Here is a 27,859-nt window from a genome sequence, read left to right on the forward strand (position 1 = left end):
ATGGTTTTGAGGGTATGTATGTTCGTTTCCTCTCCCAAAATTTGACTCATATCCATTTTCATTGTCTCTATTAGGCTGATATGTATATTCATAATTCCTATTGTAATACCCATGTTTATATTGCGGTATATACCCATTCGTTTGGTAATTTGGAGTGTAATTATTCCTATTTGTCCCTTGCTGAGTTTGCTTTAAATAACCGTCGTCAGGAGTCCTCTGATAAGTCACCATTTTTTGGTGCATATGGGTTTCATCCACAGTTTGGGACTTTCTCGGGAGAGGGGTCTTCTGGTTTACCTGATGAGGACAGATTCTCCTCGTCTTTGTCATCTATTTGGCAAAAGATTCAAGATAATCTAAAGAGCATGAGTGAGAGATATAAGCGTGTGGCTGATAAGAGACGTGTGCTTGGTCCGGACCTGAATGTTGGTGATCTGGTGTGGTTGTCTACCAAGAATATCAAATTGAAGGTTCCCTCCTGGAAGTTGGGTCCTAGGTTTATTGGGCCTTACAAAATCCTGTCTGTCATCAATCCTGTTGCATACCGTCTTGATCTTCCTCAGACTTGGAAGATCCATAATGTTTTTCATAAGTCCTTATTGAAACCTTATGTTCAACCCATTGTACCTTCGCCTTTGCCTCCTCCTCCGATTATGGTTGATGGGAATCTTGAATTTCAGGTCTCTGGGATTGTGGATTCTCGTCTTGTCCGCGGTTCTCTTCAGTACCTTGTTCACTGGGAGGGGTATGGTCCTGAGGAGAGGATGTGGGTCCCAGTGACGGACATTAAAGCCTCTCGTCTCATCAGGGCTTTCCATAGGTCCCATCCTGAGAAGGTGGGTTCTGAGTGTCCGGAGTCCACTCGTAGAGGGAGGGGTACTGTCACAACCAGACAGCTGAGAAGCTCTGACAGAGGCCTTTCAGAACCTCCTCTTTGAGTTTCTGTGTTGTGGTATTCAGCTCCTCCTCTCCTTAGCCTCTCTCAGCTGTCATGTGTTGGACTAATTGCTTCCCTTTAAATTCTTCCCCAGAAGGCTTTTCTGGGCGGCTTATATTTCTTCCTGGAGTATGTGTGCATGCCCATCTGGTTCTCCTCTCCTCTACAAAGTTAAGTGTTATACTGTTATCTGTTATTTTCTGTTTGCTGGATCCCAGGTGACCCTGACTCCCTCCATGTCTGGTGTAGGGAGCCGGTGGTCGTGTCCCCTCACTATTGTAGGGTGCTCAGGGGTTATATAGTCAAGGTACGTGGATATGCATACCTCCACCATTCGGATCTATGCATAGGCTAAGCAGCCAGGGAAAGTGCCAGGTCTTCTACAGGGGTCTCCCTTTTGTTCCTTAGCTGTTGGATCCAGCGAGTCATTTATGCATGTTGTTTTGCCTTGTTACCTGTACACATTCCGTGACAATAGTGCGCCCTGCGCTGATGAATGGCGGGAAAAGTCTAAGGCCTCATGCACACGACCGTTGTTTTATTCCGTGTCCGTTGTGCTGTTTTTCGTGATTTTCTGCAGACCCATTGACTTTCACCGGTTCGCCACCACTGACCTAGAGGCACCGTTTGTCGTCCTGTGGTTTCAGTCCTATTATTTTTGCGGAAAACTGTTCGCCGACCCATTCAAGTCAATGGGACCGCTAAAAAACACGGAGGCACACAAGATTGTCGTCCGTGTCCGGTTTTTTCCTGTCATTTGCATGGCAAACCTGTCTTAGATTTTTTTTTTACTTTCCTTCATGTCTGGTGATCCTCCAAAAATAAAGGATGACACACGGAAACGGCTCACGGAACAACGGAACCCCATTTTGCGGAACGGAACACAACAACGGTCGTGTGCATGAGGCCTAAGGCATATTAGTACACCATATACTTTTTCCAGGGTGTGGGTGCCCACAGAGAAGGCTTTGAGTGCCGCCTCTGGCACCCGTGCCATAGGTTCGCCACCACTGACCTAGAGGCTCCATCTACTGACCATTTTCACCGCCCATGTAGTTCACCGCAACTCTTGATTGACGTCCGATTTGCCTGCATCTGTCTAAATCCCGCGCCTGCGCCGTGCGCTTCTGTATTCGGCGCAGGCGCAGTGAGTGAATGCCGCTCTCCTTGTGCCGGCTTCCTCACTGTAACATAGTCGGCTTCGTTTTCATTTTGGAAGCCGTGAGGAAGCCGGCTTCGTTTTCATTTTTCTTCCCTATCTTCCTCGAGCCATAATTTTTTTTTTTATTTTTTTTTTTATTTTTTTATTTTTTTATTTTTTTTTTTATTTCCATTCACATAGCTTATTTTTTTATTTTTTTTTGTATTTGCTAATGTCACTATGTATTGCATACAATGTAGTGGGAAGCGGTAAAAAATTCCAAATAGGGCTTAATTGGGGGAGAAAAAAACGCAATTCCTCCACTCTTTTAAGGGTTTGCAGCAAAACTGACCCATGGTCTTCATTCTCTGTGTCAGTAAGATTATAACGATATCGCATATGTGTAGGGTTTTTATGTCTAAATAGTGTAAAATAAATGTAAACTGAAAAACTAATTATTTATACCATATTCTGACCCCCATAACTTTTTATATATGTATATTTTTTTTTTATAGTTATATCTACTGAGCTGTGTGGGGGCTCATTTCTTGGAGGACAATCTGTAGTTTTTATTGATACCATTTTGGAGTGTGTGTGACTTTTTGATCACATATTTTATTACATTTTTTGGGTAAGAGAAGCAATGAAAAAATGGCAAATTGGCCATTTTGACCCTTGTTTCCGTTTAGCCATTTGCCGTATTGGAAAAATATTTTTATATTTTTTTATAGTATTGGCGTTTTGGGTCTCGGTGATACCTATGATGTTTATATTTTTTGTTATTTACCGGTATTTCTTTTTTTTTTTATATATTTTTTTTTTAACAGGTTTTGTTTTACTTTTTTGTTATGATTTTTAAGCTCATATTTGAGCGTATAAAATCCAATTAGTGCGAAAGTGTTAGAAGGAGACTCCCAGCAAGATTGTGTGTCACTAACTGTTGGCAGTATGAGCTAACGACAGGCTTTCCTCTGGCTTGCCGCTGTTCTGCTCAGTATGACTGATGGGTCTCTCTGTATCTGCATATAGGGAGAGTCCTGTCAATCATAGTTTGCTAGTCGGTAAGGTCTCCAGTGTACACGTCTCATTGAGCCTGTGTTAAATCTACATTTACTAAACTTATTCTGCCATATTTTTTGATGCAGATATACTGGGGGATATTTATCAAGACTGGCCTTTCCCCTGTGCGCTGGAGTGAGATGCCTCTTTAGAAATTAGTCGCATTTGTGGAACTCCATGTCAAGTCTATGCGAGGTAGGGTTGTTTCGGGTATCGAACTTTCGATACCCTGTCAATACTTTTGTCCCAGTATCAATAAGATACCGGGATTTGCGTTTTATCGATATTGGGCTGTGCTACTGCACAGCCCAGTATCAGAGGACATGAGCGCGCTGCTCTCAGCGCGACCATATTCCCTTAGCAGCACAGTGAGAAGGAAGCTGTCTCTCCCGCCCCTGTGCTGCTGCTGCCATCACTGAGAGCACAGAGGAGGGGAGGGGGCCACTGAGCCACCAATGATGACTAACGTTTAATACATTACAAATACAAGCGGCAGAAACACATTGCCAACACCCTGCCTCTGACAGGGCGCTGCGATCCACGGCAATTAACCCCTGAGGTGCCGCTCCTGGGGGGTTAACTGCTGCTGATCTCAGCGCCCTGTCAGAGGTCGGGTGCTGGCAATGTGTTTCTGCCGCCGACTGTATTTGTATATTAAATGTTTAATTATCATTGGTGGCGCAGTGTGACCTCCTCCCATACCCCCCTTCCCCAGTATTAAAAACATTGGTGGCAGTGGCCACAGAGTCCCCTCACCTCCTCCCATTGGTGGTGCAGTGGCAGTTGTGATCGGAGCCCCAGCAGTGTAATCCTGGGGCTCCAATCGGTTACCATTGCAGCCAGGACTCTACTGAAGCCCTGGCTGCCATGGTAAGCTCCCTGCTGCTGTGTGTACTATGCATAGGACAGCAGGGAGAGTGTGATGTCCTATTCACCCTGATAGAGATCTATTAGGGTGAATAGGACAAGGGATTAAAAGATCCCAGGTTCTAGCCCATAAGGGGGGAAATAGTTATTAAATAAACAGTAAAAAAAAATCACCAAAATAGTATAAATCATCCCCTTTCCCAATTTTACATATAAAATATATAAGCAATAATAAATAAAATATTACATATCGCCACGTCCGAAAAGTCCAAAATCTCTCTTATGCAGTAAACATTGTAAAATAAAAGAACTGCGCGATTCGCAATTTGTTTTCATTTTTTTTAGTCAACTTGTCCCCTTAAAAAAAAAATAGGATAGGACTGTTCTATTATGGGCCGGACGTTCCATAAAATACGGAATGCATGCAGCTTTTTTTTTTTTCTTGCCATTTTCTATTTTTTTTCTTGTGGTATCGCAATACTTTTTTATGGTATCGAAACCGAATCAAAATTTTGGTATCGAAACAACCCTAACGCCAAGTAGACGCCAGTTTCTGGCACAAGTTAGAGTAAATCCTGTGAAGACCGCACCCTCCGCTAACCCCCGCTCTTTTCTTGGCACTGCAGAATATAGCTTCCTTTTTTATTTATTTTATTTTTTACACCAAAATTGTGGTGTAAACACTTTAGTAAATGTCCCTCATTAGCTATTTACACCAGAATTCAGTGAGGCACGCAAAACCATTCTAGTTATTTTTTTTCCTTCTGATTTAGAGCTCATGCACACGACCGTATGTATTTTGCGATCCGCAAAAAAAGGATCCCCGAAAAATACGGATGACGTCCATGTGTATTCCGTATTTTGCGGAACGGAGAAGCTGGCCCCTATTAGAACAGTAGTATCTTTGTCCGTATTGCAGACAATAACAGGACAGAATTTTTTTATGGACCAGAAATGCAGACATACGGAAATGGAATGCACATGGAGTAACTTTTTCTTGCGGACCCGTTAAAAGGAATGGTTTCGTATACGGTCCGCAAAAAAAAAAAACGCTGAAAGAAAATACATTTGTGTGCATAAGCCCTTAAAGTAAGCTTGGTATATTGAGGGGTCATAATTTGTGGCAAATATTTTATTGCTGTGCGACAATTTTCTGTTGCAGAATAATGGTCTAAAATAAGCCAACTGATCACCTGAAAGAGAAGTGTCTAACTTCCGTCAAGTATTGCCACTTCAGTATGTGCCGCTGTGATATGTTTGGCACTTCTTGTTGTACTCTGCTGTCTTCAGCAGTCCGATAGACTTGGAATGGCGTGGCAGTGCACATGCTCGACTGTGGCTCTGAGGGATCGGTGAGAAGTTTTTGTAAAGGGGTTCTCTCGGGATGACATCATAGCCTTTGCCCTAACCCTGGGTTCAGACCTGAGCGTTTTACAGCGCGTTCCTACGCGCTGTAAAACGCACAACAGGCAAGAACCAATGATTCCCTATGGGAATGGTTCTCACCTGGGCGTTTTACAGCGCGTACGATCGCGCTGTAAAACGCCCGACGCTCAAACAAGTGCTTGAGCTTTTTTTTGGGCGTTTGTCGCGCATAGATATTCGGGAACGCGCGACAATGTGTGCACGCCTGTCTCTGTATGCGCGATTGTAAACGCCCGTACAATCGCGCATACAGAGCGCTCGTTTCAGGACGCTCAGGTCTGAACCCCCTGTTAATGTCTTATCTGTATAATTATTATTTTACATTTACATTGGGGTTTTTGTTTTCAAGGGTGGTATACTCGTCTCCCTGGAGTATTAAAAAGAGAGAAGATCACATTCTTCAGATGGTACAAGTTCAGCCAAAGTCAAATGCGGAACACGACCATGATGTATGCAGCAATGTGGAGAGTCTGACACCTTCATCTGTAGATAATGACAACGTGAGTGAGGAATTTGCTGCTCAGAGAATAGAGACAGAGGAAAACCACAACCATGATGGTAAGATTTACACAAGTGACCCTACCAGATGCATGTTATATATTTTTCCTGCATATTACATTTAAAAAATCTTATCTGTGTTTAGATACAGGCCCAAAGAGTGAACTGCACCACTGACTGATCCTGATATCATTTCCTGCTGTAGTTAGTCATGTGAAGGGTTGTCACAGGGAACTCGCATGTACTGAAATAAATAAAGGGGTTGTGTCATCTCAGACAATGGGGTAGGGCTGCAGTAAACAAATATTTTTGTAATCGAGTATTCTATCGATTATATTTCTCGATTCATCGAGTAATCTAATAAGAAAAAGCTACTTAAAATAACGTACGTAATTAGGTATGTATAAAGTTATTGGTTTGAAGGGGTTAATAACTTTATACATGCCTAATGCCAAGGTGCTTCCATTAACCCCTCCAAACCAATAACTTTATACGTGCCCATTGGGTTTGGAGGGGTTAATGGAAGCACCTTGGCATTAGGCATGTATAAAGTTATTGGTTTGAAGAGGTTAATGAAAGCACCTTGGAGGTGCGTTCATTAACCCCTCTCTAAACCAATAACTTTATACATGCCAAGGTGGTGCTTGCAGCCTCCATTAACCACTCTCTCTCCATCTGCCTCCCCCCCAGCCTCTGATCTGCTTGCCCCCAGCCTCTGATCTGCTTGCCCCCAGCCTCTGATCTGCTTGCCCCCAGCCTCTGATCTGCTTGCCCCCAGCCTCTGATCTGCTTGCCCCCAGCCTCTGATCTGCTTGCCCCCAGCCTCTGATCTGCCTGCCCCCAGCCTCTGATCTGCCTGCCCCCAGCCTCTGATCTGCCTGCCCCCAGCCTCTGATCTGCCTCCCCCCAGCCTCTGATCTGCCTCCCCCAGCCTCTGATCTGCCTCCCCCCAGCCTCTGATCTGCCTCCCCCAGCCTCTGATCTGCCTCCCCCAGCCTCTGATCTGCCTCCCCCCAGCCTCTGATCTGCCTCCCCCCAGCCTCTGATCTGCCTCCCCCCAGCCTCTGATCTGCCTCCCCCAGCCTCTGATCTGCCTCCCCCCCCCCCTGGTAACGCAACTCCCTCCCCAGTATTAATCATTGGTGGCCGTTTGCAGTTCCGATCGGTTACCATGGCAGCCAGGAGTCACGCTACTGAAGTCCTGGCTGCCATGGTATGTTAGTGAGCAGAGAGCAGCGCATTATACTCGCGTGCGCTGTGGCCGGCGGTCGCTCCTTCTCATAGGTCTGTGCGGCGCATTGCTAATGCTGTAAGCATTAGCAATCCGCCGCACAGACAGAAAAAGGAGCGACCGGCGGCCACAGCGCACGTGAGTATAATGCGCTGCTCTCTGCTCACTAACATACCATGGCAGCCAGGACTTCAGTAGCGTCCTGGCTGCCATGGTAACCGATCGGAGCCCCAGCATTACACTGCTGGGGCTCCGATCGGAACTGACACTGCCACCAATGATGGGGGGGTGGAGGGGGACCCTGTGGGATATGGCCGGCACATTCATTGGTGGCGCAGTGGCCACAGTCCCTCCCCTCCTCCTCTGTCCTCATTGGTCTTCAGCGGCAGCCGCGCACAGTGGGGAGGGAGAGACTCCCTCCTCCTCCCTCCGCTGTGCCGGCTCAGTCCTGCCTCTCTGGCCTCCGGAGGACACGGAAGCGGTGAGTGAGACGCTTAATTTCACTCCCGCTCCGTGATCACGTGATGTAAACGATTCCTCGATGCAGGGAAACTGCATCGATGAATTTTTTGACTCGATTTAATCGAGTTATTCGAATAATCGTTTCAGCCCTACAATGGGGGCATATCGCTAGGATACGCCCCCATTGTCTGATAGGTGCGGGTCCCAGAGGTGGGACCCGCACCTATCCCGTAAAGGAGTCGGCAAAGTCCTGAAGGGCGCCCCGACTATGGGGCCTCTGAAAAAAAGCAAAGAGCTGGCTCGGCTATTTCCATCAGCCCTATAGAAATGAATGGGAGCGGTTGTTGCGCAAGCGTGGAGTGCTCCCATTAAATTCTATGGGGATTCTAAAAACAGCTGAACACGTCGCTCAGCTATTTTCGGCAGGCCAATAGGAAGGCTTAGTGGTGGCCAGACCCGGCACCGCCAGCCACCATTTGGCCGGCCTCGTGTTAGACTTTGTTTAGAGATAGGTGTAGATTTCATCGGTAGGAACCGCACCTATCAGACAATGGGGCATATTCTAGTGACATGCCCCCATTGTCTGAGATGGGAATACCCTTTTAACTCAACATTCGCAAATATATGTGTGTGTGTGTGTGTGTGTGTGTGTATGTGTATATGTATGTGTATATAAAATTTATTTGTATCCTAATACAGTGTAAGTGTAAAATATCATTCTAAAATAGTAATCCATACTGGTATAAAAAAATAGTTATACATAAAAATATAAACTTAAAACAAAAACAAAAAAATAATAAGACGCTATTTAGTATAAAATACATTTTATTGTGCACACATAAAAGTATAACTGTCGTGTGTGTGTGTGTGTGTGTGTGTATATGTATGTGTATATATATATAATATTTTTTTTTTTTTTTTGGAGTATTGGATTGTGGTGATTAATATCTCCTTGGTGGCCCTATTTCAACTTTTCACTGTGTACTCAATTACCCCTTAATTCCACAGTTTTGTTCCCTGTACTGCCTACTTTTACCTGTGATTAAAATCAGGTTGCTATGCAGGTCCGTTCTCTGTGTTGAAGGACGGAGGACGCAGAAGCACGCAGCCTGCAAGGTCAGATTACAGACAGCCAGGGACTGTAAGTAAATGATTAGAGCCAGGTTCTCCCCAGCAGCTGATACCAGTGCCTGGGCTGTGTGCACTTCTCCCTGTCCCTGCGCTTGGCAGACGCTCCCTCACTCAGCAGAGCTGGAGAAGTAGAGTCAAAGCAGCGCAGACCAGGGAAGGGAGATCTGCCATCTGCTCAGTGTATAAATGAAAGCAACATGTGGTAAGAGGACCCCTTTGTGCGGCAGGAGATTACCCCTTTAGGGGGAGGGCTCTGGTTACTGACACTTTTGGGGGGCTATTGTTACTGGCTAGTGAGGGCAGGCGGGATTAGCCTCAGGGTGAGGGCAGTGGCGGCCATCTTAACTGAATAGTGAGTTTGCAGTTTTATGCAGACTGGTTGCTAAGGGCTGAATCTTATTAAATATGGGGTAAGTCAGTCTAATAGTAACTGATTCTGGAATATCATGTTATTAGTAACTACATATATGAAAATTGAAATTAGGGTCTAAGTGTGACAGTTATCCTTTTAATAGAAAAAAAACAATACATATTAGGTATTCACACGACCGTAATAACCTGAGGAATTAATTTATCAGGTTATTTACAGTGAGGCATGAAAATTAAGCGAAGAACAGCATCAAAAATAGCTTTTTTTTTAATTTATTTTAGTAGCAAAAAAAAAAAATATATCATCTTAATTGATACGCACTCCCAAACCATGCCACAAAATAACATCTCCCACGTGAAACAAGGCCTCAGACAGCCGCGTCAGTGGAAAAAAAATAAAAAATTGTCTCTGCTCAAATGCAGAGGCAAAAACAAAAGAATGTTGCTGGTCATTAAGACTTGTTCAGTCCTGGTGATTAAGGGGTTAAATGGAACAACAACTGTTTCTATTAACATACCTTTTGCTATTTTCTAACATTTTAACCCTCATCTTTCTTTATTACACATTTTTTGTTTTGACCGTTTTCCTATTGATTGGTGTATATTGGCTGTATACTTACACTGTTTTCAGTGGTTCAGTTTGAATGTTAATGAGGTCATAGGGCACCCTTTTTCTCTATATATTTGTGGTGTATCCTTTGCTTTGTATGTCCTGACAAAGATGCAATTTCTGCAATAAAACCCGAAGCCTATAAATGAAAACCTCCATTTCGGAATCCTATGGTGTTTCCTGGCTTCACTTGATCTTCTTTTTGCCTATTTTGGATCCTACATGCGTACTGCAGCAGCCATGCACAAGCTTGACCACTTCTTCATTTCCTACGGGAGTCCTCACGGGTTATTAATGATCTTTATTGTGTGCGGCGGAGGGCTGATGGGCATCAAGAGAGCCGCTCCCTTTGTCAAGCTCCGGAAATTCAGCGGTCACTATTGACAGTGGCAACTAAGAGGTTAAACGGCGGAGTTTGAAAGTATTTTTCTGTTCCTGGCTTTTCCAGCAGGAACGTGGCTGTCTGTTACAGCTGAGCTCTTGCTGTTGATTGTGCGGGCACAGCTCCTGTGCTCTGCCGCCATCACAGTGACACACCTGTATGTCATAGTGCCTTAATATGTAGGGCAATCCATGATTTACAGATGCATCTTTCTGCATTAAAGGGACACTGTCAGGCCTTATGAGCATAATTAGATCTTTATATGCCCTCCTAGGTCTTGTAATAAGTTTCCAATTCATATAAGTATTATCCCTGTGCGCATTGTAAAACGTGAAAAATAATCTTTATAATCACCTGTCAATCAACTGTCCTTTGTGCCCAAGGGGCGTTCTTTGCGCCGCATTTGTGCCCAGCCGCGCCCCAACTGCCGGATCCTTAGAGAAGCCCATCCCATTAGAATTCACTTTTGCTTGGCGGTATTTTCCTGTCCCCGACATTCGGAGATCCCGCGCATGTCCAATACGAAGTTAAGGTCATCGGCCTCAATAGCATCCGGCACCCTCACTCGCCTGGGATCACATCGCGCCTGCGTCCCCTATGTTTCTATGAGGCCGCTTTAGCCTCTCCATTCTGCGCCTGCGTAACTGCGCCTGCCGTAACTTCGTATTGGGCATGCGCGGGATCTCCGAATGTTGGGGACAGGAAAATACCGTCCAGCGAAGTGAATTCTAATGAGATGGCGTCTCTAAGGATCCGGCAGTTGGGGCGCGGCTGGGTACAAATGCGGCACAAAGGACAGCTGATTGACAGGTTATTATAAAGATTATTTTTCACGTTTTACAATGCGCACAGGTATAATACTTATATGAATTGGAAACTTATTAAAAGAAGTAGGAGGGCATATAAAGATCTAAATATGCTCAGAAGGCCTGACAGTGTCCCTTTACCCTGGGTTCACACCTGAGCGTTTCTCAAACGCGCGTTTTACGCGCGTTTTTGTCGCGCGTTCTTATGCGCGTTTTTTGTAATAGTAAACGCGCGTTTGACGCGCGTTTGTGTCATTGACTGCAGTGTCCTATGGCCACAAACTCGCGTCAAAACGCCCCAAAGAAGCTCAAGTACTTGTTTGAGCGTTGGGCGTTTTACAGCGCGTTCGTACGCGCTGTAAAACGCCCAGGTGTGAACCATTCCCATAGGGAAGCATTGGATTTCATGTCTTGAGCGTTTTACAGCGCGTTTGAACGCGCTGTAAAACGCTCAGGTGTGAACCCAGGGTTAAGGAGTTAAAGGGGTTTTCTGGGAGTTTTACAGTATCTGATCGGTGGGGGTCCGTCACACAGGACCCCTCCGATTATCTGTTTGAGCTCAGCTTTCCCTAGGCCATGTAATATCACATTAATTGGTCACATGGCCTAGGCACAGCTTAGCCCTATTGAAGTAAATGGGTCTAAACTGCAATACCAAGCACAGCCACTATACAATGTGCGGTAGTATTTTTCGAGTTTGCAGAGCGAAGGCTGCGACGCAACTGCGAGCGCCTGTGCCTTTTCAAACAGCTGATTGGTGGGCACTCCAAATGCATGTATTTCTTACTGCAGAAAATATTACAGCAAAAAATGTTTTTGTTGGGCACGTTTTATAAATGATTTGTTCATTTGCTGTACCATTTGACATTTACAGTCTATAATTGTGTTTTGTATTTTAATATTTGTATTTTTTGTTTGGATTTTTAACTAGACTTTTCTGGATCGGAGACCCCCTCTTACCTTGGCAAAGATTTGCTGTCTCTTTTCAAACAGTCCTTTGCTAGTGATGTTACAATCCAGGTGGAAGAAACTCACTTTGATGTGCACAGGTATTGCAGCTTCATTTTTATGGCTTCCACTTTTATATTTATATATTTACCTCTAGGGCTCATGCACGCGAACGCATGCGGCCCCGCAAACAGCGTGTCTGCAATATGCGGGCACCGGACATGTGCGCCCTGTATCATGAATCCGGACCCGTTCGCTTTAATGGGTCTGCAATGCACATGATACAGGGCAGAAGCCCATAGAAGCACTGCAGAGCGCTTCCATGGGATTTAGGTCTGTGCCTCCGCACCACAAAAAAAATAGAACATGTTGCGGATCGCGGACCCATTCACTTGAACAAACAGCAGTCACACGGCCAGTGCCCTTGCCACGTTCGTGTGCATAAGCCCTTATTCTAATGACGGCAGTGTACATGGAAATACAGAATAGAGACATGTAGAAGTCACCTGGTAATTAGGAAGTCGGGCATACTGTATGAAAGCTAGAGCCACGCGGCGACTTGTGGGCACACAGCAGCCTGACAGTCGCCCTGTAGTCAGTCTAAACTGCAGTAGAATATAGTACATAAGAAATGAACCAAAAACAATTTTCACACTTTTTAACATATTCAAATGAAACCTAAAATATAAATTAAAAATAAAAAAACATTCTACCACCATACACATATATTTACTTTTGAAAGTTAGACATCTGGCACATTGTAGAAAATTCATCCAGTACTTTAAAGGGGTGTTTCCAGGATTTTGATATTGACTCCTGGCACCCCCGCCGATCAGCTGTTTTGTGAAGAGACTGTGGCCTCTTCAGAGTACCAAGCACAGCGCCATACATTTTATAGTGGCTTCGCTTGGTATTGCAGCTCAGGTCCATTCACTTGAATAGGACTGACCTGTGCCTTGGCCATGTGACTGATGAAGGTGACGGGACTGGCCTAGGAAGAGACCACAGACTCTCCATACAGCTGATAATTGAGGGTGCTGGAAATCGGACCCCCATCAAACAGATATTGACAACCTATCTTTTAGGCTAGGGGGTAGGCAACCTCTGGCACTCTAGCTGTTGTGTAACTACAACTCCCAGCATACTTGCTCTCCTCTTCTAAGAACTCTCACAGAAATGAATGGAGCATGCTGGGAATTGTAGTTTCACAACAGCTAGAGTGCCGAAGGTTGCTGAATCTTTGTTTTAGGCAGTAAGAATTCTTGGACAACCCCTTTAAAGGGATTCTGTCACCCCTATTGTAGACTATTATATGTAGTAATAGATGTGTAGTATTGTAACTAAGAAGTCCAGATCACTATTTTTTATTTTTCTACTGCCTCCCGATTTCTCCACTGTCGGCACTCAAAGATGTGCTGAAATACACAGTCCGGACTGCTGTAGTATTCTGACATAATGGAGAGGACTCATATGCGCATGCACAGCAGTCCTCACAATGTATTTCACTGCAGCTCTGAGCGCTGACAGAGGGGGAACCTGGGGCAGTAGAAAAACGGAGCTCCTTATCTGCAGGACTACTAATGTATCACTGTAGATAATGGTCCAAAATCGGGCTGAAAGAGTCTCTCTTTAAACTCATGGGCTCCTTCATGCAGTTTTAAATCAGTGTTAAAATGCTGAAAAAGTTATGTTTGTGGCTAAAAGTCTAACCCAAGAGGAGCCTGCATCACAGCTCCAAAAATAATATCTGCAGAGTTCATACACTCTCATAACTTCACAAAATCACATCCGCTAAAGAGGCTAAAAATCTCCATGATTCAGATGCCAGTAAATTGACATATGATCTGACTATTTACTGGGGAGATTACATGTGCAAATGCTTATCTGCTCATTCCGTTACTAGAAAAAATAAAGGGGTCATTTATTAACCACTTCAGCCCCGCTAGGTGAAACCCCCTTCATGACCAGAGCACTTTTTACACTTCTGCACTACACTCCTTTCACCGTTTATCGCTCGGTCATGCAACTTACCACCCAAATGAATTTTACCTCCTTTTCTTCTCACTAATGGAGCTTTCATTTGGTGGTAGTTTATTGCTGCTGACATTTTTACTTTTTTTGTTATTAATCAAAATGTAACGATTTTTTTGCAAAAAAATGAAATTTTTCACTTTCAGCTGTAAAATTTTGCAAAAAAAACGACATCCATATATACATTTTTCGCCAAATTTATTGTTCTACATGTCTTTGACAAAAAAAAAATGTTTGGGCAAAAAAAAAATGGTTTGGGTAAAAGTTATAGCATTTACAAAAATGTGAATTTCCGCTTTTTGAAACAGCTCTGACTTTCTGAGCACCTGTCATGTTTCCTGAGGTTCTACAATGCCCAGTAGAAAACCCCCACAAATGACCCCATTTTGGAAAGTAGACACCCTAAGGTATTCGCTGATGGGCATAGTGAGTTCCTAGAATTTTTTATTTTTTGTCACAAGTTAGCGGAAAATGATGATTTTTCTTTTATTTTCTTTTTTCCTTACAAAAGTCTCATATTCCACTAACTTGCGACAAAAAATAAAAGATTCTAGGAACTCGCCATGCCCCTCATGGAATACCTTGGGGTGTCTTCTTTCCAAAATGGGGTCACTTGTGGCGTAGTTATACTGCCCTGGCAATTTAGGGGCCCAAATGTGTGAGAAGTACCTTGCAATCAAAATGTGTAAAAAATGGCCTGCAAAATCTGAAAGGTGCACTTTGGAATATGTGCCCCTTTGCCCACCTTGGCAGCAAAAAAGTGTGACACATCTGGTATCGCCGTACTCAGGAGAAGTTGGGGAATGTGTTTTGGGGTGTGATTTTACATATACCCATGCTGGGTGAGAAAAATATCTTGGCAAAAGACAACTTTTCCCATTTATTTTTTTTTATACAAAGTTGGCATTTGACCAAGATATTTTTCTCACCCAGCATGGGTATATGTAAAATGACACCCCAAAACACATTCCCCAACTTCTCCTGAGTACGGCGATACCAGATGTGTCACACTTTTTTGCTGCCAAGGTGGGCAAAGGGGCACATATTCCAAAGTGCACCTTTCAGATTTTGCAGGCCATTTTTTACACATTTTGATTGCAAGGTACTTCTCACACATTTGGGCCCCTAAATTGCCAGGGCAGTATAACTACGCCACAAGTGACCCCATTTTGGAAAGAAGACACCCCAAGGTATTCCATGAGGGGCATGGCGAGTTCCTAGAATCTTTTATTTTTTGTCGCAAGTTAGTGGAATATGAGACTTTTGTAAGGAAAAAAGAAAATAAAAGAAAAATCATCATTTTCCGCTAACTTGTGACAAAAAATAAAAAATTCTAGGAACTCGCCGTGCCCCCCACGGAATACCTTGGGGTGTCTTCTTTCCAAAATGGGGTCACTTGTGGCGTAGTTATACTGCCCTGGCAATTTAGGGGCCCAAATGTGTGAGAAGTACCTTGCAATCAAAATGTGTAAAAAATGGCCTGCAAAATCTGAAAGGTGCACTTTGGAATATGTGCCCCTTTGCCCACCTTGGCAGCAAAAAAGTGTGACACATCTGGTATCGCCGTACTCAGGAGAAGTTGGGGAATGTGTTTTGGGGTGCCATTTTACATATAACCATGCTGGGTGAGAGAAATATCTTGGCAAAAGACAACTTTTCCTATTTTTTTATACAAAGTTGGCATTTGACCAAGATATTTCTCTCACCCAGCATGGGTATATGTAAAATGACACCCCAAAACACATTCCCCAACTTCTCCTGAGTACGGCGATACCAGATGTGTCACACTTTTTTTTGCAGCCTAGATGCGCAAAGGGGCCCAAATTCCTTCTAGGAGAGCATTTTTAGACATTTATATTCCAGACTTCTTCTCACACTTTCGGGCCCCTAAAAAGCCAGGGCAGTATAAATACCCCACATGTGACCCCACTTTGGAAAGAAGACACCCCAAGGTATTCAATGAGGGGCCTGGCGAGTTCCTAGAAATTTTTTATTTTTTGCATAAGTTAGCGGAAATTGATTTTTTGGGGTTTTTTTCTCACAAAGTCTCACTTTCCGCTAACTTAGGACAAAAATTTCAATCTTTCATGGACTCAATATGCCCCTCAGCGAATACCTTGGGGTGTCTTCTTTCCGAAATGGGGTCACATGTGGGGTATTTATACTGCCCTGGCTTTTTAGGGGCCCTAAAGCGTGAGAAGAAGTCTGGAATATAAATGTCTAAAAATGTTTACGCATTTGGATTCCGTGAGGGGTATGGTGAGTTCATGGGAGATTTTATTTTTTGACACAAGTTAGTAGAATATGAGACTTAGTAAGAAAAAACAAAAACAAACAAAAAATTTCCGCTAACTTGTGCCAAAAAAAATGTCTGAATGGAGCCTTACGGGGGGGGGGGGGGGGGGGGGGGGTGATCAATGACAGGGGGGTAATCACCCATATAGACTCCCGGATCACCCCCCTGTCACTGATCACCCCCCCTGTAAGGCTCCATTCAGACATCCGCATGATTTTTTACGGATCCATGGATACATGGATCGGATCCACAAAACGCATGTGGACGTCTGAATGGAGCCTTACAGGGGGGTTATCAATGACAGGGGGGTGATCAGGGAGTGTATATGGGTGATCACCCGCCTGTCATTGATCACCCCCCTGTAAGGCTCCATTTAGACGTCCGTATGCGTTTTGCGGATCCGATCCGTGGATCCGTAAAAATCATACGGACGTCTGAACGGAGCCTGACAGGGCGGTGATCAATGACAGGGGGGTGATCAGGGAGTTTATATGGGGTGATCATGGGTGATCAGGGGTTTATAAGGGGTTAATAAGTGACCGGGGGGGGGGGTGTGGTGTAGTGTAGTGTAGTGTGGTGTTTGGTGCGACTGTACTGACCTACCTGAGTCCTCTGGTGGTCGATCCTAACAAAAGGGACCACCAGAGGACCAGGTAGGAGGTATATTAGACGCTGTTATGAAAACAGCGTCTAATATACCTGTTAGGGGTTAAAAAATTCGGATCTCCAGCCTGCCAGCGAGCGATCGCCGCTGGCAGGCTGGAGATCCACTCGCTTACCTTCCGTTCCTGTGAGCGCGCGTTCACAGGAAATCTCGCGTCTCGCGAGATGACGCATATATGCGTGACTGTGCGCAGGGCTGCCACCTCCGGAACGCGAATCTGCGTTAGGCGGTCCGGAGGTGGTTAAGACCTGCGTTTTAGACTTCGGTCTTAATAAGGCCCTGCGCTGGCGTTGAATCCGCCAAAGTTATATAGAGGCACCTGCCTCTACCTAACTTTGGCTGATCCACCGCCGCTTCTACATCTACCCCAGCTCCCCTTGCTGGCGTAGATGTAGACCATTTTCTACACCTAAAACAGGCGTAGAAAATGATGAATGAGACGGGCCTGCCGGGCTTTCCCGCCCACTCCACGACCACTTTTTTTAGACCTGGCGTGAGCAGGGAAAAAGTTGCTGATTGCGGCGCAAAGAGCCTAATTTAAACACATTTCTGTAAATAAATGACCCCCCAAAATCTGTATGTGACTAACAGGGAGCACTTATCCTCTATAATTGATTAGAGGGGTGATACCATGAAGAAAAGTTCCTGGATCACAGCCCTGGAGACACTAAAGGCTGCTTAGGGGGAGAGATGACAAGAACAAGCTGAGATCTCTCCTCCTGATGTCACTTCCGTACAGGGACACAAAACCAGGAAATAAGATCTATTCTCTAGTTTTTATATTCTAGTTGCGCAAGCATTTAAAGTCATGATGTAGTGCGTACATCCTTGGCAGTGAAACAGTTAAAGGTCGTGTCCACCTTCACAGCCATTTTATATCACTGCAGTGCATCTATGGGATCTAAAGGATTTGTGATGATGTATGTTTGGATCATAAGACTCTTTAAAAGTTTGGTTGGTTAGGCCAGGAATTGGACTCAAAAATGCCAACACGTTGCGGTCGTCCGAACAAGACCTTCTTATGTTTGCCATCTGTTAGGGCGTGTCCTCACCGATCAGAAAGTGATGGCGTAAATTCACTTCAGAAATGACTTCTCATACATGAGTTCATCATAGCATTGCCTTCTAACATGTAGCAGGATATAGTGCCTAACTCAGACTTTGTGTTTCCGTTTCCAATTAGCATTTTTTACGGCCATTTATGATCTGATCGGATCATGGTTTTTGTCCGTTATGCATTGGTTGTCCAGCAGGAGACTTGGGGATATTTACAATGTCCTTACTATCACTGTTTGCAGGCAACATAAAGCTTGGTGCCTTTCTGTTTTTGTTTTTCAATGGCCGTGATGTTTGAGCTTTAGATGATGCTTTATCACATTCAAAGGCAGCGGAACGGTTTCACCGCATAAGCGATTTGCTTCTGTGCGTCCTGCCTGTGAGATCTAACGCTACCCTAAGCCTGTTATGGCTGTAACGCTGTGCTTAGGGGATAAGATAAAAATGGTAATTAGGACAATCCCTTTGTGTTTTTACACACAGCTTCATATCACAGATTTAAAGGAGGTTATTTTCACATGTAAAGTTTGGGGTGCTAACTAAAACGATAAAGCGCATTCAGACGCTTTAACTTATTCACATTTTGTTATGTTGCGTCTTTGTGCTAAAATAAATGAGGGGGTGTTTGCCTTCCCCTGGATCCACTTTGCAGGTTAGGGTACTTTCACACTAGCGTTATTCTTTTCCGGCATTGAGTTCCGTCCTAGGGGCTCAATACCGGAAAAGAACTGATCAGTTTTATTATCCTAATGCATTCTGAATGGAGAGCATCTTCAGTTTAGTCTTTTTGACTTTTCAGGACAGAGATAATACCGCAGCATGCCAAAATTCCAGAACACTTGCCGGAATGCTGGATCTGGCATTTTTTCCCATTGAAAGGCATTAATGTCGGATCTGGCCCCAAATGTTCCGGAAAAATGGATCCGGCATTGCAGTCTGCGCATGCTCAGACCGCAAAAAATGTGGACAAAAAATAAATGCTAGGTCCGTTTTTCCAGATGAAACCGGAGACACGGATCCAGCATTTCAATGCATTTGTCATACGGATCAGGACCTGATAAATGCCATCAGTTTGCATACGTTTTGATGGATCCGGTGACGGAACTGCCTGCCGGAATCCTCTGCCGCAAGTGTGAAAGTACCCTTAACAGGCTGAACTGGACGGACGTATATCTTTTTTCAGCCTACGTTGCTATGTTGCTAAGTTTTCCCCCCATCAATCTTCACTCAATACCCCATAATGACAAAAGTGAAAACTAAATTTTAGACATTTTTGCAAATTATATTAACAAGGAAAAACTAAAAATTTGCATGGACATAAGTATCCCGACCCTTTACTATGACACTGGAACTTTAGCTCTGGGGGCCTCCCATTTGTCTTGATCATCTTTGAGATGTTTCTACATCTTGATTGGAGTCCACCTGTGGTAAATTCAGTTGATTGGACATGATTTGAAAATACATTCCCCCCCCCCCCCCCCCCTGTCTATATAAGGTCTCGCAGCTGACAATACATATCAGAACAAAAACCAAGACATGAGGAGGAAAGAACTGCCTGTAGCGCTCAGAGACAGGATTGTGTAGAAGCACATATCTGGAGAAGGGGGGACAGAAAACTTTTCTGCTGCACTGAAAGTTCCCAAAAGCACAGTGGGCTCTATCATTCTTACATGGAAGATGTTTGGAAAAACCATGGCTCTTCCCAGAGCTGTCTGCCCCACCAACCTAAGTAATCAAGGAGAACGGCCTTGTTAAGAGAGGTGGCCAAGAACTCAATGGTCACTCTGGCTGAGCTCCAAAGATCCTCTGTACAGATGGGAGAAACTTCCAAAAAGTCAACCATCACTGCAGAACTTTACCAATCTATTTGTTTGTTTTTGGTTTTTTATCAATTTTTTTTAATTAACAATTAAAATGTTACAGATATACATTTGGAATGTCACATCTTAACAGACAATAAAAAAAAATTGGTACAGTCTATTGTGTTCTGTCAGGTTATTTTATACATGCATATATTTTATACAAACAAAGAGATCAACCCTCCCAGTCCCCCACGCCCTCAACCTCTCCCCCCTCCCACACCCTTACTCACTCCGCCAATGGCTCACTCCTACTATATCCTTTAAATGTAAATGACTGAGTCATCCAGTCACTCCATATTCTATCAAACTTTTGTGGGCAACATTTTTTGATGAATATTGTTTTTTCAGACAACAGCATATTATGAACTTTTATTTGAAATTCCTCCAGTGAAGGAGGCTTCTTCTGTATCCGGTTCTGGGCAATTAGTTTCCTGGCAACATATAACAACCTTCCCACCGCTACCTTTCTATAATCATCTGTCCTGAGTTTAGAAACATAACTTAATATACAAATTTTGGGATCTCTATCCACTCTCACCAAGAATACTCGATGTATGTTCTCCAATACGCCTTTCCAGTAGTCGTCCCGATTCTGGCATTGCCACATCATATGTAGCAAGTCAGCTGGCTCCAGTAAGCATCTCGGACATTTTGTATCAGTTCTAACTACAATTTTATGTAAAAATATTGACGTTTTATATACTCTGTGAATGATGACGACAGTTTTCCTTGTTCACTCAAGGAAACATCAGGGGGACTGCTTCTAAAATATCTTCCCATTGATCCTGTGATATCTCTACCATATCTCTCTCCCATCTCTTCATTCGTGTCAACGGATGAGACTCTAAAAACTTGTCCAGTAGTAATGGGTTTAGCGCAGATATCAAGCCTCTCTTTTCACCCCCAATGAGCATTCATTTTTGGGCCGTCTCTAACTTAATAATATTGGTGCCTTTTTTAAGGCTGATACCCAGGACACCTCTCAGCTGCTTAACCTTGGTCCACACTTTTTTCTTAAGTCCTATTAAAGGAAAATTTCCTTCCAGACTATGGATCCCCGCTCCCTCCAGTATCCACATAAGATCTCTCCCTCCTATTTTATACTGTAAGATCTGACTAGTCATATACACCATTGTATAGTCCTTCAATCCTGTAAAATGCTGACATTGCGCTGCTAAATAATATATCTAAGGGTTTGGAACCGCCAACCCCCCCCCCACCGTTTTTGCGTATTGCAGTGTTTCCAATTTAATCCTAGGCTGACCCCCTCTCCATATTAATTCTCAGAATATAGCGTTAATTCTATGAAACCTATCTAAGGGCAGTCAAACCGGTGCGTTATGAAGTATATACAACAGTTGCGGCATCATTACCATCTTGAGGAGATTAACTGTACCCACCACTGAAAGGAATAGCTTACACCATGCTCTAGCCTTCACTCTAAATTTCCACAGCAATGGACATAGGTTCAAATCCTCAAAGTCCAAAAGCCTAGGAGATATATGAATTCCTAAGTACTTTGTTATTCACATAGGGAATATTATTAGCTATGACCGTATCAGACACTATCTGTCCATTTAATAGGCATCAATGCTGATTTTTGCCAATTAATAGTAAGGCCCGAAAGTCTGCCAAACCGGTCTATAAGAGACATAGTGGCCGATAAAGAGGGCGCCGTATCTCCCAAGAATAAGAGTGTCGTCTGCATATAACGCTATTTTATTATGTACCTGTCCATATTGAAACCCTTACTATCCGGATATTTACGTACTGCTGCCGCTAGAGGTTCAATGGCTATAGCAAATAGCAGGGGCGAGAGCGGACATCCCTGTCTAGTTTCCCTAGCCAATTGAATGTAGTCAGACACTTCCCCATTAGCCCTAATCCGCGCCTTCAGGTTTGAATACAGGACCTGAACCCATTTGATAAATCTCTGTCCAAATCCCATATAATCCAATGTAGCCCAAAGAAACCCACATTCAACACTGTTAAATGCCTTAGCAGCGTCGAGCGATAGAATAGCTCTATCTCCACAATTATCCGGCTGAACTTGTAAACTGGTATATACTCTTCTTATATTGGTAGCTGTAGATTTCTGGGGCATAAAACCCATCTGATCTGGATGGATTATGTTAAGAATCACTCTGGATAGACGCTTCGCCAAGACCTTCACTAAAAGCTTAACATCTGAAGTTAAGAGGGATATCGGTCTATATGAGTCTGGAGTTTGGGGATCACTACTATAAGGGCCTCCTGCATAGAAGTTGGGACTGAACCCACCTCTAGCGAGTAGTTGAAGACCTTGAGTAGTTCTGGCAGAAAATTTTCCTGGAAGCTCTTATATACTTTAACTGGAATACTGTCCGAACCCGGGGCCTTATCATTGGTCATATCTTTTAGGGCTTCCTCTAATTCCTCCATAGTAATAGGTTCTTCTAATTGATCCCTATCATCTGCCGATAGTGTAGGCAGCTCCGCCTCCCTAAAGAATGTTAGTAGCTCCTCCTCCGAAGTAGATGCCCTAGAGGTATATAGGGAGGAGTAGAAATCCTTAAATATACCCAGGATCAGTGATGGCCAGTTCGCATTGTTCACCCGCGAACACATGCAGGCTGCCATCTTTTCTCACAAGTCCGGCGAGGAACAGGTAAGCCCTTGCCTGTGCGCGAGCTGGTCTGAAATCAAATGCGGTCAGCGGGAGCAGGCAGTTCCGAGAACATCCGCCGGGGGCCTTCATCGGGCTGTTCTCGGAACTGCCTGCTCCCATTGACCGCATTTGATTTCAGACCGGCTCGCGCACAGGCACAGGTAAGGGCTTACCTGTGCCTCGCCGGACTTGGGAGAAAAGATGGCAGCCCGCATGTGTTCGCGGGCGAACAATGCGGACTGGCCATCACTGCCCAGGATATCCCTTGTTCCCACAAATGATTTCCCCTGATGGTCTACCAGCTCCGTTATGCATGACAAACCCTGCTGGGCCCTAGAGATGACAGCAAGCATATGACCTACTCTCTCTTTTCCGCAAATAAGCGTTGTTTATAAAAGGTACGTTTCCTTTCTGCTACCTGTCACAAATTACATCTCAATTGCTCCTGTGCCTCCCTCAATTTCATAATGGAATCCTGTGAAGGTGTTGCTCCAAAGGCCTCCTCCGCCTCTGCCACGTCTTTGTGAGCCTTGACATCCGCTTCTGTCGAACTAGTTTTGTGGGCACTAATCGCCTTAATAAACGGCCCCCTCAAGTATTCCTTCATAGTATGTTCCCACATTGAAAGTGAAGTATTCTGTAATGGATGCAGCCATGCCCGTCAGGTCACCCAAGATCTGTAGCCATACTGCGTTACACTTCCATAACTTCGGCCCCGACCTGACCCCCCCCCCCCCCCCCCTCCCAGGTTCAGTTCCACTTTCAGAATAGAGTGATCTAACAACGCCCTAGGCTGATATTCAGAGGAGTGGATGAGGAGTGGAAACATTGCATAGTTCACTAATGCCAAATCTATTCGGGATAGGGTATTATATGTGGACAAACTGCAAGAGTATTTACGTTCTGTGGGATGTCTCACGGTCCTCCATACATCTATCAGACCCAACATTGTCATAAAATTGCATAGCGCAGAACTACCCGGAGACCTCTCATCGCCCTCCATTCTACAGCTATCTAGCCGGTCATCCGGAGTACAATGTCTGAGATCATTCTCAAAGGGGTTGATGCAAATAGCGGAGGAATGTATAGCGCCACCAACATTATTTGTATCCCTGGGATGAAGTAATGCAGAATTTTCTAACCATAGCAGTGAGTGAAGCGCAACGGGTATCACAATTGTACTTGATGCACAGGGTGTATAGAACTCCGGTTCTGCTGAAAAAGATGGGATATAGAGCAGATGACTGTTGCCCAAGGTGTAATAGGCATAACGCAGACCTTATCCACTTGATGTGGAATTGCCCAAAGCTTAGGAGATATTGGATGGCTGTTGTGGGCTTGATAAATGCTGTGTTCCAAACTAATATAGAGGTCACACCACTAGTGTGTGTTTTAGGATGTGTTAAAGTTCAGCCAGGGATGGCTAAGAAGAAAACGGCCATTATGCGTGTCCTATATCAAGCCAGGAAAAGTATTGCACAACACTGGATAGATCCGGAATCGCCTACATTGAAAGAGCTTGTAGATAGGGTTCACATCTTGGTAAAGTTAGAAAGGTATGTCTATCAGAAGAGAGGAGCGGTCAAGAAATTTGAAACTGTATGGTTCTCGTGGTTGAGATATTATAACATTACTTAACAGTATATTGGGTGGAATGTGTCCAAAATAGTGTATGTTGGTCTATGTTATTTTCTACCTGCTAGGATGGATGGTGATGATTGGTATGGTGTATGGGCGAAAGATGAACATGGGGTCTGTTGTGGATAGTGGATGGCATGGTGGTCATGGAAGACATATGGGTGAGAGTATGTTAATGGTGTATGGTACTACAAAGACTATTACAAAGACTATCACGGAGATGATTCTGGACTTTAACTGGTCGCAGGGCTGAAAAAGGGGTGGGAGGGAAGAGAGGGGTGGGTGGGGGTAGGGGGTTGTTATTGTAATAATATATTGTTTTTATAAAAATCAAATAAAAATTATCTGATTTAAAAAAAAACATTATTTGTATCCCTTCTATATTACATAGAATACAGACAAACTTCCCTTACACATCCAGAAACTCTTTAATACATTTAAACCTAACACTTTTATGAAATGGTATACTAACTCCCCTGGAATGTGAGTTAAACACTGCATGAGACGCATACCCCACCCACGACTTCTGTAGCCAATTTATTGTGTTCTTAGTTAGATACGTCTCTTGTAAGCAGCAAATAGCCGTCTGAAACAGAGACAAGTAGGTAAAAATACTATGTCGCTTAGTCGTGTCGGCCATGCCCCTCACATTCCAGCTGAGTATCTTAATATCTTAATCATATGTGATCCCCCTCCCATTAACGTCACCCACATTGCTAGTTTAAGATGCCGTATTATCCCCCTGGCCAAGCCAGAGTGAGAAGACCCTTACCGTTAATGAAGAATCTATGCCTGAAAATATATTTCCAAATCAACTCTTGAATAGGGCTCTTCCTTATCAACCTGCCCACCTTGGTAAACAGCATGGTCAACCATACACTTTCCAAACACTTAAAGACCTAAGTAAGAACTACAAACTGTAAACCGCATATTTTGTGCAACTCGCGCTCCTGTAACAGAGGAACTGATGGAATATTGTTCATCCGAGAGTCCCCTCCGCGGGACCGTCCCGAGACGGGTAATTTTCCTACTCCTTGTAGTAATACTGACTGAGAAAAAGCAAACAAACAAAAGGGGAGAAATCAGGGGAAAAGAAAAGGAAAAGAATCCGGAAAGGAGGAAACGCAAACACCCTTCAGGACATCATGTAAAATATCAAAAGTGTATCATCCTAGGCGCCAACTTCTCAAGTGTCCTTGTTCTCTCTCAGCTGACTTTCATGGCAATCCAGCCAATGCGCCACCTCTTCTGGATCCTCAAAAAACCTGGTAGATCCCATAGCCACCACTCTGTTTAGCCGGGAAAAGCATGGAGTATTGGATTTGCTGATTCCTTAGTTTTCTCTTGACGTCCAGGAAACATGTCCTCCTCTTCTGGACCTCTGTGGAATAGTCCGGGAAGACTGAAATTTTTGCTCCATTTATGACCAGGTCTGAGTTATCCCGTGATTGCCGCAGTATGAGATCTGTCTTTAAAGTGCAGTATTTTGGCGAGTATTGGTCTCGGTGGTCTACCTGGTGGTAGTGGCCTTGTGGGGACCCGATGTGCTCTTTCAACAGCACACAATGAAGACAGTCCTTTGTCTTGAAACTTCTGATGTAACCACTTCTCTATATAGTTCGTTGCATTGGGGCCTTCTGTTTTTTTCTGGAATCCCCACTTTTCTAATATTGTTACAGCGTGATCTATTTTCCAGGTCATCCGCTTTAGCAAATAGGGCAGCCATATCTTTTGCCGTCGACTAAGCCGCCATCTTGAGGCCTAACCTCATCTTCCATTCCTGACACTCTTTTTTTTTTTTTTTTTTTTTTTTTCAAGCTCTGAGGTTCTCTGTGATTTTATGCATATCGTGTCTTATCAGGGATATATCCTCCCTCAGCCATCATTATATCTTTGAGAGTAGGTTCTCTATCAGTGGGGTTAGAAGGGCTTTTCTTCTCTTGAGCCTGGTCAATTAGTGTAGTGACCTGACCGCCATTTTCTCTTTCCCCCTCCTCATCCGTTAGTCTCTCCTCCTGGTCTGAGGAGGACATTGTTTCAGCCCCTTTACTTTGGGACTAGTCTCTTGACCCCTCCGCACCCCTTGCAAATCTGATGAGGCGCCCTGCCGTGCTCCTACTGACTGCCTCATGTTGCCCCTCCTCCTTCTCTATGGCGGCGCCATGTTGGACTCTCGGCTCCGTCCGGGCGCCCCCTATATTTTCCCTCATCGGTGTTCTGGTGCTCATATATGCGCTGCAGGGGACTCTTCTCAGCCTCTTGTATCCCGCAAAGCGATTTTCGTCTACCGGGTGACCGCGGACAGACGGATGTTCCAGGATAATTGCAGGAGCGCTCCGATGTGCATCTCACACCATGCTTCGGTAGGCCATGCCCCCCCACCAATCTGAGTTTTACAGCAGAGTGGCCAGAGAGAAGCCTCTCCTCAGTATAACATCACCTAAAGGACACTCAGGCTTTGAGAAGCAAAATTGTGGCATCGTACCCAAGCAAACTGGAGGCTATAAGTCCTGAGAAAAGGGTCTGGATACTTGTCAATGCAAGATTTTAGTTTTTCCTTTTCGATAAATTGGCAAAGATTTCTAATATTCTGTTTTCACTTTCTCATTATGGGGTATTGAGTGCAGATCTATTTTAGTACAAGGCCGCAACACAACAAAAAATTGAAAGGGCCCAAAGACTTTCCGAATGCACTGTATGTATTCATTAATTTGTTAATTTTTTTTTAGAAATGGCAAACACTGACATCAATAACATATGTATGGATGTGTTTACATTAGATTTTTGCCTTAGGGGTTTTGTCAGTTCAGCAAGTGGCATTTATCATGTAGAGAAAGTTAATACAAGCCACTTACTTAATGTATTGTGATTGTCCATATTGCTTCCTTTGCTGGCTGGATTCATTTTTCCATCACAATTACACACTGTAATTCCATGTTTACGACCACCCTGCAGTCCATCAGTGGTGGTCGTGCTTGCACACTATAGAAAAAAAGTCTTCAGCCTCTCTGGTGGCCGGAACCATCGGAGCGCACATAGGCTAGTGCTTTTTTTTTTCTCTTATAGTATCCAAGCACGGCTACCACTGATGGATTGCAGGGTGGTCATAACTATGGAAACGAGCAGTGTACAATGTGATGGAATAATGAATCCAGCCAGCAAAGGAGACAATATGGACAATCACAATACATTAGTAAGAGTAAGTGACTTTCTCTACATAATAAATGTTATTTGCTGAAGTGACAAAACCCTTTTAAGTTTAATGTTCATACCAGTAAAAGCTCTCGACTCTCACAGATTCCTAACAGTGTCATCCATTTAAGGAGCCTCATTTCGGACGATCCACCCTAATAAACCAGGCATATTGTCTAGTAGGGTTCATCATACTTAGTAAAGTGATATACCATATTTTTCACTCCAAAAGATGCACTTATGATTTAGAGTAGGAAAATAAAACAAATATTTTTTATCAGATCTCCATTCCTCATCAGACCTAAAATCGGACTCCTGCCCATTCTTCATCAGACCCCAAAATCGGATCCCTATTCCTCATCAGACTTTAGATCAGGCATAAGACAAATGTTTCAGACAGTGCAGCCACTTTTAAGAACCAGTGCGCTCTTCCTGCCCTCACCGCTTCTGCTAGCACCATGCTGCACTGTATTAGGACTTTGCACAGACTCAGGTCATAGTCCGCTATGGCCTGATACTGTATGCAGTCAGTACACAGCACCAGGAGCGCAATATTAACCGCTCCCAGATCCTACTGTCTACAGTCTTCTATAATGGAAGAGCTTAT

The 27,859-nt window shown here is 44.1% G+C and overlaps 1 protein-coding gene across 3 annotated transcripts in view; it reads left to right on the forward strand.

Annotated features, from left to right (window-relative positions):
• Positions 1-27,859, forward strand: part of BTBD8 (BTB domain containing 8) — a 122,419-nt gene that overhangs the window by 13,673 nt on the left and 80,887 nt on the right. For all 3 annotated transcript variants that reach the window (XM_044300799.1, XM_044300801.1, XM_044300800.1), the window contains exons 3-4: positions 5,779-5,987; positions 11,850-11,967. In XM_044300799.1, coding sequence (XP_044156734.1) covers positions 5,779-5,987; positions 11,850-11,967 — 327 coding nt within the window. The remainder of the gene's footprint in view (positions 1-5,778; positions 5,988-11,849; positions 11,968-27,859) is intronic.

Source organism: Bufo gargarizans, chromosome 7, assembly GCF_014858855.1.
Source record: "Bufo gargarizans isolate SCDJY-AF-19 chromosome 7, ASM1485885v1, whole genome shotgun sequence".
Lineage (NCBI taxonomy): Eukaryota > Metazoa > Chordata > Amphibia > Anura > Bufonidae > Bufo > Bufo gargarizans.